Genomic DNA, 22,734 nt, shown 5'->3' with positions numbered 1-22,734 from the left:
CCAATCCGGGCCTGGAGTGGAGAAAAGACCATGATATATGCATTCTAGTCATTGCATTCCAGTGAAGTGTAGCTGGGTAGATTACCACATGTTGCTCCAATTAGGCCATGTTGATTTGTTCATCCACGCGCGCATCAATTCTTGTCCGTTTCCGAAAAAAAGAAGTTTTCAACTATACTGTAAATCGTACAAAACAGCTGCAAAATGAGAAAATTCATGCTGTAGATTACAAAGAAAAAGTCTGAAAACGTAAAGGTCAAAGGAGATGTGAAAGAACAAAAATGAAGAATCTATTGTTCTGCATACCATACTCTGTGAGTTGAGTGATCTGTTCCACCTTCTTGACCACTCAAATTTCATAATGAAGACAACTTTTTTAGGCCAACCTTTTTTTCCCATTCACATGCTCGCATCAGTTTTGGGGTTCCCAGAGGATGTCACCCATATAATCAAATCAACGTGGCCTTACAGTAGTATGGATGGCACCCCTGGGAACTGAATGAACTGGTGTGAGCATGCATATTTTTATTAGCTTTGCAGCTGTTTTGTATGATGTATGGTATGGTTGAAAACTTCTGTTGTAAATGAAATTTATGGGTGTCATCCATATAATCAAGTCCACATGGCCTTAGCCTTGTAGTGTTGTTGCCATACATGAACATATGCTATTCTATGTTGTTTGCATAATGTAATATTGACACACCACCAATGGGTTTTCTTCTTATCACTATTTTATAACACCTCAAAGTCAGCAATACTAGTAATCCGCAATCCACTGTTGGGAGAAAAGACAGGGAAAATTCTGCTGACACAACGGTAGTTGTAAAACGTTATGATCTTTCCTTGCTTATAAACATTGCCAAAGAGGTTGTAGTGATTGAGATGAGAGACAGATGTCCAGTTACAAATTTATTCCTTGCTCTTCACAAAATGTAACACTTAACTACTGATGATGCTAAGACGACATAGACAGATCATATGTCAAACAATCAGGCAGAATTTTGCCGCAGAAAATTCCAAGAATTCCTCACTACAAAGTAATTACAGTTTCTATATCTTATATTGGGAAAAATCTGATTGCTGTTCTATTGGGCAGGAGTAATATTGGATACAAATACTGATAAAAACCTGTTATCACAATGGTTACTAGTAATTCAACCTTATAAACCTGATAAATTTTGGTCCATCACTTCCTGATGTTAAATCCTAAAAAATATCTTTCCGACAAACAGTTATTCAAGGCACAGAAACAATGATATGTCCCCTTATATTATCATTCTTGAATTTCCATAGTCATACATGTCCCCTTGATCTACAGCCACCTTTTGCTGAAGCATAACATAGTAAACATGTACAGCCTGTGGGTACAACTCTTCAAGTTGGGGTGGTTATGCAGAAATAAATGGAAACACTGTGACAGAGATTGTAGCAGGCTTTTCTGAACAAGAGGACTGAATTTTGAACGGTGTCATACAAGTTAATAGTATCTCGAAGCTCATAACTATTGCCATTCGTACATGTGCTACACCGTAAAAGCACCAGTATTGCTCAGGCATGAAATAGCAGGATGACAGTGTACAAATAAGTCACTTTATTCTGTACTATTTGAGGCTTTCTGTGATTTGTAATTACAACTTACTTACGCATCACAATGATCTACCAAAAATCGTTTATTAGTTTGCTAATAGTATACTATAGCACAGCATTTAATCCCCATGTATTTTATACTGTATTAACAAAGTTTATAGAATATCACAAGCTAAGATAAAAATGTCTTCAAGACTTCCATGCAACACAATATGGAGTGTCTTACTTCTAGTCAAATACTGAACAGTAGGTTGTCTTCTACAGTAAATCAAGGAGGTTAACCTCCTTGAGTAAATGGATACCTCATTTGTTGAATCTGGGGTAGTGTTCATTAATTGGTAAATATAGACATTTGAAATACTGTATCATTAAACAGGGGTAATGGTCCATAAGTATCAACAAAGAGGCCATTAGTGCACATCCAACTGACCCCGCCATGTGACTTTAGGGTGCAGCCTTCATTAAAAATGGCTCTCTTATTAGCATTAAGGAAGATTTATCAAAGAGAGTGACAACACTTACTTCTAAATACAAGCATCATACATCATTATGTTGTAGTAGGAACAAGGAGGTTAAAAAAACCTCCTTGGTATGAACTACCTGTTGCCATATGACAATACTTTCTCCAGAGAAAAGTAAGTTTGAGAAACATTTTGCTGAAGTTATCCTGTTACGTCAACAATAACATGGAAGGAATCATGTTATACTATGGACTATTACTACTTCTATTATTAGAAAGTATCAACAGAAAAGAAAAACTATTTGCAAAAATGTACAGTGCTGTAGTTAAAGAAAATTTGAAATGTATGTTGCACATAAAAGCATTCCTATGGGAACCATTCCCGTGTTTAATAGTGGCACTTTTTAAGGCCTAGCCTCATCCTGGTCTCTGAGTCGTCTGACCATAGTAGGGTGGAGGTGGCTGCTTGGTGACAGGGTACTGGTCGTACTGTTGCTGCACTGGGTACCCCCTCCCCGAGCCTCATCCCCCTGCAGGGCGGGACTTGGTGGACGCACAGCTGAGGCTACGCTTGTTGGTCTCCTCCTCTGGCGTACCACAGCAGCATTGCTGTATCTTCTTCAGGCACCACTCGATGCCTGCATGGAAGGAGAGGTGACAACATGGCATGGTGTTAGGATGGTCTTTTTTCTGTTCAGTTTTAGAAATTTTGTAGAACTAAATTAGGTACACCCTGAGAACTGACATTTTAAGACAACCTCAGATATACAAAAAAAGCTCGAGTTCTGCATGACTTCAAATTGTAGTGTCCAATGTGTTGAATGGCTCTGACTGCCCTTTGAATGTCACTGACTCTTCTATGTGTTGTCCACCATTGTTCGTTCCCCCTCAGAGTTGAAGTGGACCATAAGATCATGCTAGAATGGGGATACTTGAAATGCTGCAAGCAGAGTCAAGTGTTCCCTTTTCAAAAGCAGTGTTTCTTTTCCTGATGGACCTTTGTATTAGTTTTTAAGTTTGTTCTGAGGCCTCTAACATTTTACATTTTAGGAGATATTTAGGAGAGAACTATCTGGTTGACATTGAAATTATAATAGAAGGGTGTGTCTAGGAAACAAAAGAATGGTATAAGATTTCAGGCTGAGCACGTAGACAGTCTTGAAACCATGTTCAAAAGTTGCAACAGGTAGACTTCAACTCTCAACATTTTGTGTCATATAATATATAACGTTACTTACTGTTCTGTTAAAGTTACATCTAGAATTCAAACACACTTACCTAACAAACAGAGTCTGCCAATACCTTAAATAGAAGAATGTAGGTGAACCGGTCGACTGAATGTCTTGTCGCCATTACCCAATGGGCAAATGTCAGTATTTCCGGACTTGCGCAGATGACCCAGTTTTAGTGCCCTCAGAATGCTTAGGTAGGCTTGGGAAAAGTGGCTGTAAAATTGTTTTTCTTGGGATATGTTTGGATTTTGGGGGTGCATCTTATAGGCAAGGGTTGTAGCTTCTATATTGTGTTGAAAAAACAGATTTTTAGTGATATTTGTGGTTGCAGTAGGCCTTAGAAGTTAGGTGTTTTGGTGTTGTTTACATGCAGTGAAAGGGGGTGAAAAGGTCTCCCACCTATGTTTTCATGGCGTATAATATAATTCCGCCGTAAATTTTTTCCCTTTTTTGTCGTTAAATTACTCTTCAGAGGTCGGACAACCTTGCCAATGTGAGTTTTTCATGTTCTAAAAGTCAGGTAGGTGATTTTTGACAGCCTCTTTCTCCCATGATTCCCATTGTTAAGAATATGCATAGGAAATATTGAAATTTAGACCAATATCCAATTCACGGTTGTTTTAATCAAATTATGTAACGTCACCAGGAGGGAAGAAAATCTAACATGTCTCACCCGAGATTATCACTCAGCACATGTTGCTTTGTAACGTTGGTCTCCTTTCCAGTTAGAAGATATGTCCTCAGATCGACGAAAGCACGCAGGACTGTTGTTGTCAACCCTGCTGAGTCACTGCCGTCCGCCGTATGTTGTCGATGTCGCTGTAAACCTACCTCACGACCTCACGGTCAGCTGAGAATGCATTTCTCAGAAGAATGAACTTTGCTGACCTTAAGAGAATATTCCATTACTACCCTTAAGGGGAAGTATTAGCTGTAACTTGATCATTGATTCGTTGTTTTTGGACAATTTCAAACCAATTATTTGTATAATATTTATTGTAAAGTGTTTTATACTATTGTTGATATAAAAATACATAGAAAAGCTTTGAATAAAGCAATTTAATACACTAATTCTGCATATTTCACCTCATTCACATCGGTAGTGGACTATTCCAACAGGAAAGTATTGCGAGATCTAGCGAGGAATGACGAGATTTCATCTTGTCAACACTTCATTTGGTCACCTGTCTCTGCCTCGCCACATCTTAGCCGGAATATTCCAGTCTTTAATCGCCCACAAACATTGATTTTCCCCAAACCTGAAGGCTTTTTCAAGGTGAGTGAGTACAGACGTGTTTCAATGTGTACGTTGGCTAATTTTGGGCAGTTGGGATGAAAGTTTTCGTGATCAAGCGTAGGTGAGAAAAATACGTAAACACGGATCATGACTCAAGATAATTTTTGCTTCTGTTTGAAATCTTGGTCACTTTGTCATGGGCCTTAGATTTACAGTTTCCAGTGATATGAACATGTACACGTCCTTTTGTCATTGAGGCTGCATGTAGTTCCTGTACAATCGTCACAGTGAGGCTGTGAGGATTTTAATTTGTGTATCAAAGAGGATGAGGAAGGAATATAAACAACCTACATAATGTGCAATCAACCTACACAATTATGTGCATCGCAGATGTATGCTCATAATCATATGTATTAACTTGTTCACTGATTGCGAGGACAGCTATGTACATATTCAGCCTAATAAGCTCTGATATTTTCTCCAAATTTTATCAAAATTATATGTACCGTTATGGGTGTTAGGAGCAGGAAGTTTTAATTTGCAGCCATGATTTATGAAACATGATGGTGATCCCATAAAAACATACTGTTGAATCTGTTGGTGTTATGTTACAGCCAACCATGTATGGGATGTCCACACATACTAGTACTAATAGTTGAACATTGAGTGTTTAATTGTTATTAGGAGAAAAATATCAAAAGTCAGAATTTTAAATGCTGTTTTACGAATTACATGTAGCATTGCAACTCTAAATTTAATTTGTTGTAATACTTTTGCACATTGCACATCATCTGCTAGAAAATGCGTTTTTGTTCACTTTTATTTTTGTACCTAAGTTCTTTGATATATCTATTGTTTTCAGAATGAGTGTTCGTTATTCTGTTACCCATGAGTCAACTGGGCAAGTATTGTTTTTTTTTTTTTTAAATTTTGCTTTTTGCTTATTGTATCCAGATGATAATAATTCTTGGAAATTTCATATTCCCAAATTACTGGATGAGGTGACACAGCAGTCTTAAATCGTTTCATCTTGCCCAGTGCCTTCACCTCAATCAGGGTGGAAAGCCTTAGGGTCGTGAACTATCAGAATGCTGCTGGAACGTTCAGGTCCTTTTCAATTAGATTTGTGGCAAGGGCCACCCTTGTATTAAAGCCAGACTTGCAACAAACTAGACATGGTAATGGATCTGGGTCAAAGACATTTGTACCTCTCAGCATGCAGGAAATATATTTCCATGTGATTGAATGAATACTTTAGCTGCGACATTTTCAGGTTTGATTTTGTGATGTATGTTGTACATTTGTATCTATGGTAAACCGACACACCCAAATCTGCTAGAGCTGGAAGCTTAACTCTATAACGTTATCTCATTAAGATTGATTGTAAATGAGATTTTGATCATATTTTACCTTACGGTATGCCATATGTTAATTCCTGTATCTCAAGGTTGATGCGTCATTTAGCATCTGTACTTTGTTTCATTGCCATATGGAGCAAAATTGCAACAATCTGCTCATCTTGCAAGTTACTTGCCAGTTGTCGCTTTCGTAATCTTATGACATTGTAGGAATATGGATAAAACATGACTGTTTTTCTCACACTGTTTAATTGTGTGTTCACCTTTCTGAACTTTCTTCTGACCTTTACACAAGTGACAAACATAATCAGAATATTGATTTCTCATTGATCACCCCATTGTAATGTTGAGGCTGCGCTGAGTGAAATGATACCCATAAATTATATCTAATTTCATGTTTTGGCATGGATTGGGAGGGGGCAACAGTGCAAATTGAAAGTCCTGACTTAGCTTTCTCTTGGCCCTGTCATGATGACATTGTATCTTACTAATACAGTCCTGCATACTAATACATTCTTGATCATTTGGTCATGATATATCATGTGATAGTGATACCCATATTTTGCAACCTGCGCTTAAAGCAATCCTCACACCTTACTAAATCTGTCACTAGCTGTACAAGCATGGTGTACTTTGGATCTCAGTGTCTTGAATTCATGGACTGTCAGGTGCAGCACTTTTTGGTTGAGTTGGAAATCTTGGATGCACTTTCCCCATGGTTTTTCCCTTTGGAATGGTGTTCTGTGCACTCCTGCATGCAACCTCCGACTGGCTAGCATGCCACTCTCCCTTTATTTCCAGGAATGTCTAGAATCCGCTCCCGCGTAGGGAAGCTAGTGGGATCCAAGGAAAAAGGCCGGGCCAGTAGCCTGGATGAATCCAGCACTTCCTCCCCACTCCTGGAGGGTAACAGTAGTGTTGTTATGCTGAAATACCACAGGCCTAGGATGGGCTCCCTGGAGGACTCGGAGTCTGTGGAGGTGATTAGCCCTGGACCACAGTCTCCAGGCAAAACCTCTGCACAGGTAATGTGGAAACACTTATTTATCTCTATTATTATGTAAAAGATATCAGTAACTGAGTAAGATATAGTATATATATAACACATTTGCTAAGTTTCATAAAAATGCTATAAATTATCGATTCAGGTTAATTTCTTAAATTTCTATTTTTTATCACAATGGTCATCCAATAAAAAATGTCACATCTTAAATTTAAAATTTTCATTTAATTTTCAATTGCCAATTCAATTTTTGCATGAGTCTGCTCAATAGATATTCATTGTGACCTGTAGAATTATTAGACCTGTTATCAAAACAATGTTGTCAGAGTCATACCATTATGCCATGTCACATGCATCTTACTGTTTCCATATTTTCATATTTGTATTAGTTTGTGGAAGTTGTTCAATCTGTGCAAAAGGTTTACAATCTAAGTACACATATATCCTTAACAGCAATGTGTACTTATACTTATTGTAATAGAATTGACCCTGAGTCTGGGCGTCATGCCGACAACCTATAGTTACGTTCCCAAGACCTTGACATTTCCAGGCTACCCGGTGTGTGTCCTGCATGTAGTATACTGATTAAAGATTGATCGTGCCTCCTCTATTCATGTAACATCTATTTGGTCAGAACTCAGGTATATATAACATATAAGATCTGTCCATCATTGAAGCGACAAATACAGTACTGCAGAATCTGATATTTGTAACTGTTGGTTTATTATAAGCTTTCCTTATCACAAACTTATGGTCATAATAGCACACTTTTACTACATTTGGGCATCTGTCAAAGTGGCACTTTCCCACCATTGGTTATGAAACTATACGCTTTCGAGTGTACATTTTCTGTATGTACTATTTTCAGTCAGACTGAAAAATAATGCCCAGTTCAAATATATGAGATGATATAATTATATTTTTTTTAGAAGTAACCGTTTCATGTGTATGTGATGCAGTGTTAATAGTAGGTTCAACTTCAATATTCTAATGCACAGCAAAGTTATTTATTCAAGTAGAGGAAGTGCAATTGTGCTAACTGGATTGCAGACGCTTTGCCAATATCACGACAAGTTGGCACACCCATGTCTATATAAGTATATACCTAATCAAACCCAGGCCCCGTAATGCTTCCAATAATATAGGACGTCCTTTCTGCATGATCACCTCCCACTGAATACAAATGTCATAGTCGTATTCTCTTACAATAGTCAGGGTACCACTACTACAAATAGCCAGGCCATTTGGCTGGCAGCCTGCATCTGGTGTAGACAAACATTCATGTGCTTCCTATAAGTGCATTTGACTCATGCAGAGAAAGGTTAGCAGCCATTTTCCTATTTCATGTCCCTAAGTATGTGTACTCTTGACAGAAGAAAATACTGGCCATGTATATGCTGCACCTGTCTGATGTAAAGTAAAAGAAGATTAATTTGTTGACATTTCTTTTCACTGTTTGCATTCAAAAGGTCACAATGAAGTTGTATATTGACATAACTGTAATGTACCAGCGCTGGTTAGCTGCGTGTGCGTCAGTCACATTGCCATCGTGTTTTGCTCTGTTATGGTACAAGTCATTTTAGTGTGAATCATATTAGGAGACCAAGGGTGTGTACGGTAGGTATTTGACATGAGGCATCATTTTCAATTTCATCTTTTTTACTGTAGAAAGTCATAAGCAGGTTGCATAATTTGATTGCCCCATTTCTTCTCTGTGTTGCTTATTGCCCAACCCAATAACTGAAATTTGATGCAAAGCTACAATACATAAGCAGGAAGTTTAGTATTCACTTTCTAATGATCATAAATGAAGAAATGGTAGGAAAAGCTGTCTGCGTGACTTGTGAGAAGTAGACGGCAGACTTGAATTAATCTGTCTGGTGGCTGTTTGTACTGGCAGGGTTCGGTGGAGAGTCTCCCAGGCTCCGAGAGGGAGATGTACGAGCGACAACTGGAGCAGCTCCAAGAACAGCTGGTGGCAGCCATGATAGAGAACCAGAACCTAGGTCAGGGGGCACGGTAGTCTTAATCAGCCAATCAGCAAGATAGCCTTTTTGTCTATACTCTATAGAGCAGATATCCACTTGATATTGCAGACACCTTTGCTATGGCTGTTCATCTATCATTCCTTGGCATCAAATGTAAAGAAATTTATAAGGACGTATACATTACATGAAAGGATTATGTAAGATGAAAAACTACCTTCTGAACTGAAAAGGCATTTCTATATCATTCTCAAAGATCGTATGATTATATTTCCTGACATATGTCATTATCTGTTCTTATCATACAACAGAAAATGTTACAGGAACAGTGTAAGTCAAAATCAAGTCCTCCCTCCCATTGTCCCCACAGAAAAGGTGCACACAGAGTTGAAGAAAGAAAGAGACAAGAACCAGGAGCTACAGAGACGACTACATGACCATGAGTACAGCCAGGAGGAGGCACCAGCAACACCCAGGTACAGTAGTACAAATTCACCTGTGAAAGCTTGGTACACACCTGTCATGTCCTTTTGCACACCTGTAATTCCAATTGACACACCTTTTGCACACCTGCCATACCAAATGACACACCTTTTGCACACCTGCCACACTAAATGACCATGCAAGGCACACAGCTGTCAAACCCAAGCACACAGCTGTCAAACCCAAACACACACCTGTCACACCCAGCTGCAGGTGCCCACCTATCAGATCCAGGTGGAGTGCACAGTAATACACCTGTTATCCACAGCCTTATGGTAATCATCATGTCATAACCAACCATAGTGTGATTCTTTTCATCTCGCTATATTTGTCTGTGTACATAGACCTGTTTTGACATTTGCTGAACTCTTTAGTCTTGACATATTCATATTGCATATTTTGTATTTTGTATTTGTATTAATAAGAGGAAAAGTGGGATAAGACTATTAGGTAAAACGTCAACTATTGCAGTATCTCCACTCCAGGTGAAAGACAGCTGTTTAGCTGTGTACCTTGGCTGTCATTCGTTGATTTGAAATAGTACTACTGACATTTTGCTTAAAGGTGACAGAGAAGGTCAACATATGGCAGACCCTGAGTGGGAAGTGCTTCTCATGTAAAATTTAACAAAGGCATGCTGACTGCTGTTATGAAAAGTCGCTGCCTTCAGTCAGGTGATGTGTCCTGATGAATATTACATTATCATTTATCATCACAAGTGGAAAATGCCTTTCTTAAGTATTGACTGTTAGTCTGTGAGCAATGTTGCCAAAGCCACAATTCTGGATATCCCATATGTTTTTATCATGGTCTTACATAATTAGATGATCTTACTTGAATTTATACAAATTTTATGCTTTTTACCTGAATTCGCAATTTTTTTCCACAGTCACCAATAGTATTCTAAACCAGGGAATCAGTGCATAGCACCAACCTTTGTGATCAGTTCTAGTTTATTTCAGTCCACTGATTCTGTTATCTCATGAACTGTGTGTAAATGTACATATGCTGCAATGTATTACATGTAGCTCCCTGACTTTTTCTCCAGTAATTTGCTATGTTTGAACCTAGATGACTTTACACTTACTTTTTCACAATACTGACTTTGCACAATTACTCAGACTATTCTATGTACTATAAACTTATTCAGACAGTGCCAAATTGGGATAATTGTCCAAAAGTCAGCCAGCACATTTTGTAGAGGAGTTACTATGTAGTTGAGGATACAATATAGCAGAGCTTGATCATCAGATGTTGCTTCTGCAAGGTTTCATGGATGTTGTTGATTATCTGAGCAATCCTATTACTGGGACACCAGGAAGGCAAATTGAATGTAATACAGCATTGTGACAACACTAATTACTGTGACAGTCTCCTGGTGGCTTTACCGGAATCCCCCCTTTATTACATGGAGAAATCCATCACTAATGAGGACATCCATTCATGCTGCCAGGATCTCATTACTTCCGACCAATTTTGACCAGTCTGCTCTATCATCAAGATTGCGGTGGATTCTATGGATAGTCTGAGACAACTATTTTCCGTTTCTTGTTACCATAGCTTCCCCAAACGTTATCCATAATTATGCTATATTTACAGCATAGTTCCTGGCAGAATCATTATTAAGGTAATTTCAGAGCTGTGTGGCATGTGGAAAAGCACAGTTTAACTTTTTGGATTTAGTACTGATTTTGCAATCAAATACAATCTGTAACAACAGATCTAGCAGGAAGCCATGTACAATTGGCAGTGCAGTGGCATAATCTGTATTACGTCCAAACTCTTTCTGTCTGCAGACACCTGCGTTATTCTGCACCATGCACAGGTGCCTTTGCTTTACCCAGTCTCATTCTGCAAGGCAATGATGGCTTGTAATATCCCCTCCATGGACCTGGTGCAGTTCCTGATTGATTATTAGAACCGAACCAGATTCCTGATTCTGTGCTGTGATCAGGTGGCACTGGCATAGCTCATCATAAATAATTACCACAAACCAATTGGCATTCTGATCAAACAAGTTCCTAATACTTCCAAGAAATGGCCTGTACAACAGTCTGCTTTTGTAGAAAGGATATCTAATGAAGTGAATGTAATTTATGCATGATGCAGAGTCTTTCCTGACTGCAGGAAGTTGATTAGTTACTCATCAATCTTGCTGTATCTGCCACCTGATCACCTCGGCATCCTGAAATTAAAAAAATAAGGTATAAATTGTCAACACCATTGAATGTATGATGGAGTCTCTACTGTGAGTACCCATAGTTCTGTGTTGTCCCATGATGCAGCATTCTGAGAAGGCGACGCCCCCCTGGTGATGTTGACCCCGCAGATGAAGCCCTGGAGAACCTGGACCATACCAACAGAGGGGTCCAACAACATGGCAGACAGCAAACTGGTAAGCAGTTCTTTTCTTAACAATATATTTTTCTTTTGCATAAAATGGAATCTATATGTATATGCATCACCCCATATCAAACCTTTTACACAGTATTTTCAATTTCACAGAAAATTTCCTCAATGTTAGAGGTTTTATTACTTTCTCAAAAAGAGAATAGAGTAACTTATGGAAAGTGTACATTAATTTAGTACATTCTTTATGCTGTACATTTTGCATGCCCACTTAACTTGAAAACAGTTGTGGTCAATATATTTTTTGATGCTGTAGATATTGTTATACAGGTAAAAAATTAAAACAAGGAAACTCTCTTCATATAATCTCTTTTCTTGCCTTTTGGGGCATATGCAGAAAAAAAGCACAATCCAACAGCCAAAGTGACATTCCTGGAACGAATGATGGAGAAAGTTTATGAACTCATGCACGACTTCTCAGAAGTAGCCAAGGAGGAGACTGTACAGGTGGAGCAGGAGGGAGATCCTCTCACAGTCAAGAAGTCAGTCTGAGATTTCATAATTTCCTCTATCATCAATGTAAAAATTCTGTCTTTTCAGAAAACATATACTAGTAGTATGTAGTCTCCAAATCAATTGTCTTTTATATGCTATTTTGTGGGATAAATTAGCAATTGGTAGTTTTGTCACAGAAGGACTCCTAGCTATACTAGCTATAGGTAATGGGGAAATCGCAACCATTTGGTTATTTATCCCATTCACTGTAATTTTAAAAGATGACTACAATTCTTTAAAAAATTCTTAAATCAAGAACACATGCTTATCAGGAATATACAAAGACACACCAAATAGGGAGATGTGTAATGTAGCACTATTCTCAATGTACTGGCTTAGAATACCATGAACAGACAGTTTCAGAAATGTTGTAAAAATCTTAATGATATAGTGTCATATTTGGTCTTATCATTATTCTGTTTTTTCTAATCTACTAAATATTGCCCCCTGTTCCGCAGGTTGAAAGAGAATCTCAAGAGATTCAGTAAGTATACTTTGCCTCATCTTTTGAGCCAAACTTGTCTTCAAAGTTATGACTTTGTACATTCTCAGATGCATTTTGGAGAGTACAAGTCAACACTTCCACATTAAACTTGTATGAGGAACATGTAGCATATCAATAGTTTTCTATTCCGAACTATAGTACATGTAAGTGTTTAGTGTTACAAGTATTCATCAGCAGATTTACAACAATTTTCTTTCCTCTAGGTACAGATTCCAAGCCCATCTGGGAGTTTGGAAGTTCTTTAACGGATCTCCTTGGGTGGAAGACTCCTTCTGCCACCTTCTTATCTTTTTTTGTGAGTCTTCAACAATCTGAATCCTTGAAACCAATACTTTAATGTGGTAGCTTCCAGTCCTTGTTTTATTGAATGGTATCAGTATTAGGCATGGTAAGCTCTGATACTACCTGGAGCAATCTTTCGTTAGAAAAGACGAGTTTCGTGTAACTTTGCACATTAAATATACATCAATGTCTGTGAATATTTAGAGTATTGGAGAAGACATGCACTACTGTAAATTTTGTGTGTAAATGAAGTACTAACTGCAATTAATTTAAGCCATAAAGATACTATGTATGGACAAAATGTAAGAAAATAGTGATTAAGAACTATTTGGTATTAATGAAAATTCCCTGAACTTCCTTCTGCAGATTTACATGTACTTTGCATGGCAAGGCTGGCTTCTCCAGTTTTTCCTGTTCCTGTGCATCCTGAGACTTTCCCTTAACTACCTCATTGCCAAGTAAGTAATGCTGCACCATTCTTACTGTTTAAGGCCCTAATGCTACAGTTTAGATACCCCATAAGTCTTTGATATGATTAGTACATTTTTGCAGTACTTGTATTATACATCAAGTAAATCTGTCCAATTCTCTTTTTCTTTTATTACCTTATAAACCAGTCAGTCTTGGCAATGAGAATTGTGTACAGCTTTGTCTCTATTTTGTAGAAACTCTTGTTGCCATATACATGTATTATCACATACACTCACTATCAGGTTTATTGTCTGTTGTTCCCTATTATACAAGGGTTAGACATGCCTGCACATAGGTGTGGAGATTTTTGATTGCAGACTCCAGATGCCTCTATTATGGCATGCTATGTATCATTATTACAAACATGTATTTTGATGATTGTAGTGTTGATAAAGCAGGTTTTATGTCATGGTATGCTACGCTGGCATTAAATTTTCATCTTTTACCCAGAGGATGGAAGATCTCGTTCGAAATCATTCCTCGAAGAGCACAACCAAAGAAGGAGGTGTGGAATCTTTGTTTTTCTTCTTAGTTGACCACAAAATAATCATGTTGGGTTTATCTAAGGTCACAACCTGCCGTACATATTTTGGGAGGCCATGTTTGCTACATTTGTCCGTAAACGTGGGGAAGGACTGGCAAGAGCAGGTAGGGAGTACGTCAAACCATGTCACTCGCATGATTGTACAAGGGGTAAGGACGTGTCTGCACGCCACGCCTGGCCATGAGCGTTTACGTGTATTATTCGTTGCGCAAGTGGTAAGTGAGGTGTACGTGCTCACAACGCACAATCTCTGTGTGATTGCCACGTTACTGTATGCAGGCCGTACTCACAGTTACCTACAGTTTTATTACTCGTTATATGGCGTGTCTGAATGCTCCCAAATCCATTGAATTCTGTAGAATTTTTACGGATCCCAAAAATTAAGATTGCCCACATTTTGCATGTAGACAGCATGCAGTTACATGTACAGCGGGTTGTGACCTTAGCTTTATCCAGTTAGATGAAAATGTCTTCAAAGACATCCATGCTTAAATAACAGTTGACCTCACATGTGCTTCACTACTTTGTCCGTTCCAATTATGTAAAAGACTTCAAATATGTCACCGTACATGTTTTAAAAGGAAGTTGCGTCTGCAAGGTCAAATGCATGTCCCCTCCATCAAAGGAGTTTCTCCTTCTATTACACACATGCTGTTTATTGTGAATGAAGGTCAAGTTGTTTTCTGTCAAACTTTCACATGACATTTAAGAAATAATATGTCATTTTTGCTTATAATTCTGAAGATATTAATGATACAGCTTGTAAGCAAGAATGTTTGCTTGTATGTTTCTTTTTGACACTGTGATGTGCAAGTTACATGTACCATGTTGTGATTATGTCCTGTCAGCTAATACTTGATTCCTCTTGATTTTTGCTATGTTGTGTCCTGATCAAATCACCGCTTGGATCGTCGTCTAATGGTAGCCAGAGGTAGGCCTTAACATGATTGGTGCTTGATATGGGGGCTGTAATGCAGATTTATGTGTCAATCATACTGGAATGATGTGTTGTCTTTCATGTCTGGTTGTGTTTATTGTTCAAAGCTCTGTCAGATTGAATCAACTGTTGTCCTTTGCTTGATGTTTTCAGCCATTACAGTGAGATATCTGCTGTCATTTAAGAAACTGTCATTTGTATACAGGATTTTATTATTTTTTCTGTATCTGTTATTATGATATGTACTGTGTTTTTGAGTGGGTGCCCCCTGATGCTTAACCACAGGTCTTCCACAGAGTTAAAGGGTCAATGAAAAAAAAAAGTTCAGAGTTCTTATATCAAATAATGATTAATTGGTAGAAAGATATCAATTTCACCAACAGTTATGTCCTACTCTGTTCAACCACAACACACATGGAACATGACTGTACTTGTTGGACACAGTAGTAAGGTGATAGAGGTAAGAATCTGATTTTCATGAAAACTAACATTGTTTCAACAGAGATACTGTGAGTGCATGCATTATTGAATGGTTGATATATTTTTGTATCTCAGGAAAGTCAAGAAAACGTTGGGATGGCTGACAAGTTCCAACTGGTGCTGCAGGTGGCAAGGAAGGTTCAGGTCAGTCAGCCAGGGATGTGCACTGCTTTGTCTGTTTTCTTGTTCTTGTTTTATGACCACACCTACGCAACATTGCTTTGATTATGATGTTTCATAACTTTTATTCATTTACTTACTAAAAGGTAAATTGTATAACAATTATTTATTTTGCTGTAGGTTACATATGAAACTTTTGATATCTTCTACAAAAGTAGGTAATTTATTGTACACTACATGTACTGCTACTTACTGGGACATACTTTTCAAATTTCCATGTAGAACACATTGGGACAGGTGGCAGACAGTTTGGAGAAACTCAAGAAGTAAGTTTTCTCGTCCTAAAATAGTTACTGTAGCTTTCTGACAATTTGAAACTGAATTTGAATGTAGACTAGTGTCTACTCCAGTTTAAACAAATTTAAATACAAAGAAGTATTATTGACAGACATTTTTATGTACATGTGTGCAAAAAGTGGATATTTGCACCATGCAAAGATTATGTTAAGTTAAACTTCAAGAAGACCCAATATCTTGATTGTACGTATGGCTTGTTTTGCCAATAAATGTATCACCAAAAATCAATGCAAAACCATTTCAACCTGAAACTGGATAAAAGTGTTATGTTGTAATGGAATTGTATTGGCCAATGTGATTTGAGATGATTGCTCTCCTGGACTGGTTTGTGTCTGACCGGTACTGTGTCTATAGTCTCCTGAGATGTGTTTGACTGTTGTACTGTGTCTGTAGTCTCCTGACATGGCAGCATCCAGAGGCCACCCGGCAGCTGTACTCCAGCCTGTGGATGGCATTCCTGGCCAGCTGTGTCATCCCAGGGCAGTACCTGGTGCCCATGTTTGGTACGGCATCAGAACTTTTACTATAACGATTAGTGTGTTATGTTATCATTTAGCAACAATACAAAGTTGCTGTCAGTCATGATGTGTTCAACTGTGGAGTGCCATAATTTTGTGAATGCATCAGTGTAGTCCTTGCTGTAGAACATTGTGTAATATTAATTTTTACACTTTTTGAACTGATATAGAACTGATTCAGCACCAAGGACAGGCATACTGTGTAGAGCTGATACACTCTGTACTATTCTGAACCGTTCTTGCTGCAAGGAAAAACAAAACACATACTGCCTTTCAATACTATTGTGTCTGTTTAATGAGTATATATCAATCATATAATTCATAACTAATGTCTAGCTGAGGGTAATCAGTATTGACAGTTAATCCGTACCCTTCTCCGTGTGTCTTTAGGAGTTGGCCTTGGTATCAAGTTGTTCCTTATTGACTACGTCTTCAAACGTTTCCCGCGAGTCCGTTCTAAGTACGACAACACCCACCGGATCTGGCAGACATTGCCGACAGACCTGCAGCTGAAGTCAGGCAGCTGGGTCGTGGTGCAGGGATCCAGATCAGAGCCATACCTGGTACATAGGGAGCACTTTTTTGATTGGTTGTTACTTGGGAGATGTCTCTTGTAACTTAATGTGTTTGAAATTTAACGTGATATATTAATTCATCAATATATTTTACCTCTGCGCACAAAGTGTAAAAAAAATTGTAATTTCTTTCATGATATTGCACATTACTCTCTTCTCCTCTCTGATCCAGAAGATTTCAGTCGTGACGAATATTTTTGTCATTGTTTAAAAGTAGCCATCCATTATTTTGAAACTTCTCCCTTAGATCAACAGTTTATTGAAAGGTATCCAGTAGTCTTGTCCAACAGTATCCAATATCATTGCAGAAACTGCAATAGTATTTATGGTTGGGTTAAGGTTGAGTCAAGAGACACGTCTGTATATGACATGTGTTTCCTGTAGAGGTCTCAACAAGTACGGTCTATCCTAAACTTGACCTTTGCTTTGTAGCCCATCCCATCCACACCTCCCCCAGAACTCGATGCTTCAGCTGTAGTTAACAGTGCCCCGACCAGCCTGGCCACCACACCCACTGGCACAGACACCACAGAGTTCCTACAGCTCTTCAACCTGCCCTCCACAGAGGTGCCACAGCAAGGTATAGATGTGGAACAAGGGATAAACATATCGTTTTTGCTGTTGTGTTTGTTTTCTTTCTCCTTGTTCTTTTGTCAGGAACCAATCAGAGCTTAGAACTGCCGTGAACCAATCAGAGCTGAGAACTGCATCAGCATATTAGCTGTATAGATATGACCAATTACAGGTTTGTGATTGCAAAATGGTAATTTTGTTTTTTATTATTTGCACACAATAAGTGAAGTGAGGAAAGTCGTGAGTGAAGAACGACCCCACGTAATGGTATAATGTGTGCAAGTAGCTTGACAAAGGCTACATAGAAAACATTCTGCATTTTGGAAAATGTTGTCTTATTCTAGTTACTTTAGATTTCAAAAGTACAAGGTACAAGACAGTAACAAACCTGCAATTTCTACAGCAATCACCAAGAAGTTTTTTGTGTGTGAAAAAGAAAGAGTGACTACAAGTTTTGATTGTCTTGCAAGCGTACAGATACATGTATTTTAATGGAGTGTATACGTACCAAACATTTCAAACATCTCTGAAGGTGCTGTTTGTTTTTGCAGAGTGGGAAGATGGTCGCCACTGCGTGCTGATTGACAGGGACAAGGGGCTAACATCCGGGGGTATCAAACATGGCAGGCTCTATCTCACCAAAAAGTGAGCATCACCATCTTTATAATTTTGTGATGGCCTCATTGTTCTGATTTGGTGTTCATTCATCCATGATCTGTTCATATACTAAGTCCATTTTTCTTTGCCTTTTGCCTTTCAGTTTCTTGTGTTATGAACGCTCCAAGAGTAATCCTTCCAAGAATGTCAAAATCCAGCTAGGGGACATAGTAGGACTGGAAAAGGTGAGATGTGCTTATATTCAGGTTTCAGAAGAATTTTAAATAGCATTTCTTACAAAAGACAACTGACTGTTCCGTCAAATGTATATTTGTATTATGAGACATGTGTCCTATATTAAATGAAATGAAATCTGTGCAACCAGTAGATACAGAAAAGTAAGTGAGAGAAAAGTAACAAAATCTGCTTAGGGGCATTGCATGAGACCTATAAGAGAGACTAGACCAGATTGAGTTGAACTACTAGACAATGTGAAGTGTTTTAAAACATGGTGTTGAATGTCTTACTTCTTCTTCTAGGCCAAAGCTCTACCATTTATGCCAGGTAATGGGATGTCCTTAGAAGTGAAAGTCAACAATGCAGAAAAGGTATGATACCTGTAGTTTCTATCTGTAACTCTCCCAATTTTAGGGATGCCACTAGGAAAAGTTTGTAACTCAACCAGTGTCCATTAAAACATCATGAGGATGTTACATTTTCTGTGTTTGATAATGTACAGATAAAATCTATGTCTACTTGCATACTGCAATAGCCTTTGAACTTTGTACAGTAACTCTGCCTTTTGTTTCCCCAGCCCTACTTGTTTGGTGCAATGATTAACCGTGATGAAGTCTACGACCAGGTGTTGGTTGCTTCCAGACATGCATCCCAATCATGGACAGTCGATGAGGAGGAGGATGAAGAAGAGGGGTCCTCATGAACCAATTAACCAGGCACTGGCCATGGTATACCATGAACAGCCACTTTGTGGTTAGTTAAAAGAAAAGTTGTGAAGAGACTACTATGTATTCCATGGCTCAATTGTTGCAATTTGCAGATGATATCAAAGAATGTTAATGGTTGACAGAAAGTAGTCTAGCTGCTGTTCCCTCCAGGTTTTTCCCACCTACAGTTGTGCTTTCATAGAAGCTATTGGCTGCTGTTGACCCTGCCCCACGTGAGCTACGTAAAGCCAACGTGTCTTGCTGTTCAAGGTCCCAGGCTATGAGTACATGTACAATCAGTTACTGTAGGTTTTTTTGTGGTTCAACTGCTACATGCAAGTAAAATCAATTTCTGCTATACTGTTTTACATGTTTGCACTGCTACTCAGAGGCAGGAATTTTCACAAGCCATGCACAGTATGCAATTACACAAGGCTACCTTGGCTGGCATGGAATTGCTATGTTTTGCAGTGTTACACGTAAAGCATTAGACTTGAAAATCTTTTGTTGTGAACTTTGTTGCAACACTTCTAGCTTACTATTGAGATCAAAGCTGTTACTTAATCACTATATAACCTTTTCATATTCCCATTATATATGACACTTTGCATCATCTACAATAGCAGGAAAACTTTCCTTTGCGAAGAATGGTAAACTCTTTTTTTTTTTCTTACAAAATGCTGCTATCTTTTGTTTATTACTTGGTAATGCTAGGTAAGACAGATGTTCAATTTCCCAATTTTTATTCGAGTTGTAGCCAAATTAGTTTTCTATCTTTGTTGTGCCTTGACAGTCTTCATCTTTGCTGGCTGGTTCGAGAACTCCAGTTTTGCCTGAGATTTTGCCTGGTCAAGTATTTAGCCAAAAGTCTTGCCCCAGCCCCCAGCCCTTCCCCTTACACAAACACACATACAGTTACAATGATCTAGAAAATAACTTAAGTCTTTCATTTCAAAGTAGACCAATCTGACTAAGTCCTGAGTCTAACCTTCTGTCTGACTATTCACCATACTGCCCTCCCGTGTTTTGTCAGTGCTGGAAATATGACGCCGCTCATGGCAGAAGTACATAAGCTTGCATGTTTGTTCTAGCTACATTGTAGCTATGAAGTACACATAGTTGTGATTCATGGCAATTTAAGAGCTTTATGAATATTGTACATGAGTGTCTAATATCATGATATTTTATGTGGAGTGCTACTTACACAAAGGTTCTTTCAAGCCAACAGCTGTAAGTTACAGAAATGTCTGGCCATGTCAAGTCAGTGGCTTGGTTCTTGCTTGTAAAGTTATCTATTAATTCAAGGAGGTTGAAAAAGGACCTCCGTGTTTAATTGGAAACCATTCAGACTGAACGCTGTTGTAAACATCATGAAGTAAAAGTGAGTTTACATGTCTCTTACTTGCTATACATAGCATAGGTACATATTGTGATGTTCATGTAATAATCATAGTTCTTTATACACTAGTTACCTGCATGTATGCAGGTATGGTTTTGATGCTGGTGGGAACTTTTCGGTAGCCGGGGATGTAGGGCGCTGTATCTCGTGAACGGATGGTGCGAGCACGACGATTTTTGGTACGTGGGTTGGGGGTGGTAGCCTAACACTCAGGTTTGATTTTGGGCCTCCTGGCGTTTGAACTTGACATTGCAGGTGGCATTTTTGGTGTTTTTGGGGCACTTTTGGCGCTGTGTGTCCGGAACGATACGCGCGATTGCGACGATTTTTGGTGCATGGGTGGGGGGTTGTTGCCTGTTGCCTAGGATTGACTTTGGGCCTTGTCGCGTTTGAACTTGACCCGGCAGGTCGAATTTTGTGTCCGGGAGGGGTGTTTCCGGAGTTATATCTTCTGAACGGCTGGTGCTGGCGCGATGATATTTGGCACATGTGTCGGCGGTGGCTGAATAATGCTCAATTTTGATTTTGGTGCCCTTGGTGCTTGAACTTGACATTTTAGGTTACCTTTTGTGCGGGCACGGGGCGTGCGCTGTATCTCCGGAACGCAAGGTACCATTGTGTTGCTATTTGGTACGTGAGTTGTTTGTGGTGTCCTGGTGGTCAGGTTTGATTTTGGGCCTCCTAGTGCTTGAACTTGATACTGTATAGGTTGACCCTGTTTTTGTGTGGTTGGGGCATCCTCCCAATATCTGCTTGGTTTTAAAAACAGATTATGGTTGGGTGTAGAACCATCATCTGGCCTGGGCCACCTTCAATGTATCAGGTTACTTAGTGGCACTGACAGTTTGCCAGATGACGGGAGTATACAAGATTATATATCTGTTGGTCAGGTATAATTGGAGTTTGCTTATTACTCTTTCTGGTGTTTCTAGAGCTGTATAGTACTGAGTTTTAAGTTTCGGTACAAGTTCCTTTACCCTGTTGGCAATCATGGTTGAACTTGAACTTAAACAGAAGAAGATGCAATTTTCTAATGTGGAGGAGAACTGTATAGAGTGTGGGCATAAGAGAAAGGTATGTGTATGATTTGTCCTGTGTTTCTTTTTGTTTCTTTGGTAATGCCATTTCCATACTGTATACAAGTAATTTGTTGTTTTGGGCTAGTCATGTTCGCTTGGTTTTTGGGCCTGCTTAATCTATGGTACAGGCAGGGTTAAGTGGTGGAGGCTTAGCTTTGTTCTGTTTTAAATTCAGTATCGTTTGTTGCATTTTGTCGCGGCAAATATATGATGAAATTCCCCTTCTAAGCAACTGCTCATTGGTTTGCGGGGATGTTTGCTGGGTGTTTGCTCTGACTACAACAGCTTCTGAACTTTTCAAAGCTTCCATTGCCAGCAGCTTGCCATCTATAAATGGGATTGACAAGGACATTTTTCATAGTAAATTATGCTGTTAAATTTGGCTTAGATACTACAGGAGATTTAGGTTTGGGTTGGATGGATTGAATGAAAATATCATACCACCCTGGGGACTAACTGTTGCTGCTGCATGGGGGCTACCACTATTCATATTGTCTAATGTCTATGGAACTACAGATAAAAGTATCATTGGTCAAATTATGCAAGTAACATTCCGATGTCAAGTGAATAACACCCCAGAAATAAATCTTTAATGATATCATTGGAAGAACACAAACCAACGAGAGATAAAAGTATCATTGGTCAAATTATGCAAGTAACATTCCGATGTCAAGTGAATAACACCCCAGAAATAAATCTTTAATGAATATCATTGGAAGAACACAAACCAACGAGACTTAGCAGCTGCATTAGGTCAGTACATTGAAATAGGAAGATATTAGTATATCATGTGACAGAGTAACTACATGTGCATGGGCCATCTGAGACAAAAAAAGGTAGCGTCTCAACAACTTCAAAGTACTGTGGTTGGTTACATACTTAAGAAATCCAAAATAAGTAATGTTCATCCATGTCCAAACTTACAAATTCAGAAAATGGAATTTCAGAGTCAGACTTTTGCATGGTGCACAACCAACACGGTAAAAAGCTCATTTTTCCAACCACGTACCACAGACAAAAAGGCAAAAATACACAATAGGTCTACAGAAACCCAATACATTTCATGCAGGCCTGAGGTCTACGAACTCTTGTTCTATTTTTGAG

At 38.7% G+C, this 22,734-nt stretch overlaps 1 protein-coding gene and 1 long non-coding RNA gene across 7 annotated transcripts; one reads left to right on the top strand and one right to left on the bottom strand.

Annotated features, from left to right (window-relative positions):
- Nucleotides 1-896: 896 nt before the first annotated feature.
- On the bottom strand, nucleotides 897-4,145 carry LOC118416487. The gene is made up of 2 exons (XR_004831210.1): nucleotides 3,953-4,145; nucleotides 897-2,685 (listed from the first exon to the last, which is right to left on the bottom strand). It is a non-coding gene; the product is annotated as an uncharacterized LOC118416487 (long non-coding RNA).
- A 242-nt stretch (nucleotides 4,146-4,387) lies between these two features.
- Nucleotides 4,388-20,060, top strand: LOC118416485 (GRAM domain-containing protein 4-like). Of its 6 annotated transcripts, none has more exons than XM_035821605.1 (21): nucleotides 4,388-4,555; nucleotides 5,379-5,417; nucleotides 6,815-6,899; nucleotides 8,778-8,883; nucleotides 9,233-9,338; nucleotides 11,631-11,740; nucleotides 12,092-12,236; nucleotides 12,708-12,733; nucleotides 12,958-13,049; nucleotides 13,403-13,494; nucleotides 13,958-14,012; nucleotides 14,977-14,982; nucleotides 15,544-15,612; nucleotides 15,871-15,914; nucleotides 16,339-16,448; nucleotides 16,854-17,026; nucleotides 17,471-17,618; nucleotides 18,163-18,256; nucleotides 18,372-18,453; nucleotides 18,748-18,816; nucleotides 19,023-20,060. In XM_035821605.1, the coding sequence occupies exons 2-21, from the start codon at nucleotides 5,380-5,382 to the stop codon at nucleotides 19,146-19,148; spliced, it is 1,776 nt and encodes a 591-aa protein (XP_035677498.1). In that variant the 5' UTR covers nucleotides 4,388-4,555; nucleotide 5,379; the 3' UTR covers nucleotides 19,149-20,060. The 6 variants fall into 6 exon arrangements, with proteins under 6 accessions (XP_035677498.1, XP_035677494.1, XP_035677495.1 ...); XM_035821601.1 differs by having other exon boundaries at nucleotides 6,676-6,899; XM_035821602.1 differs by lacking the exon at nucleotides 14,977-14,982 and having other exon boundaries at nucleotides 6,676-6,899.
- The last annotated feature ends 2,674 nt before the right edge of the window (nucleotides 20,061-22,734 follow it).

The sequence above is a fragment of the Branchiostoma floridae genome, chromosome 5 (assembly GCF_000003815.2).
Source record: "Branchiostoma floridae strain S238N-H82 chromosome 5, Bfl_VNyyK, whole genome shotgun sequence".
Lineage (NCBI taxonomy): Eukaryota > Metazoa > Chordata > Leptocardii > Amphioxiformes > Branchiostomatidae > Branchiostoma > Branchiostoma floridae.
Note: the sequence above shows the minus strand (reverse complement) of the source record. Positions and strands in the feature narration are given on the sequence as shown.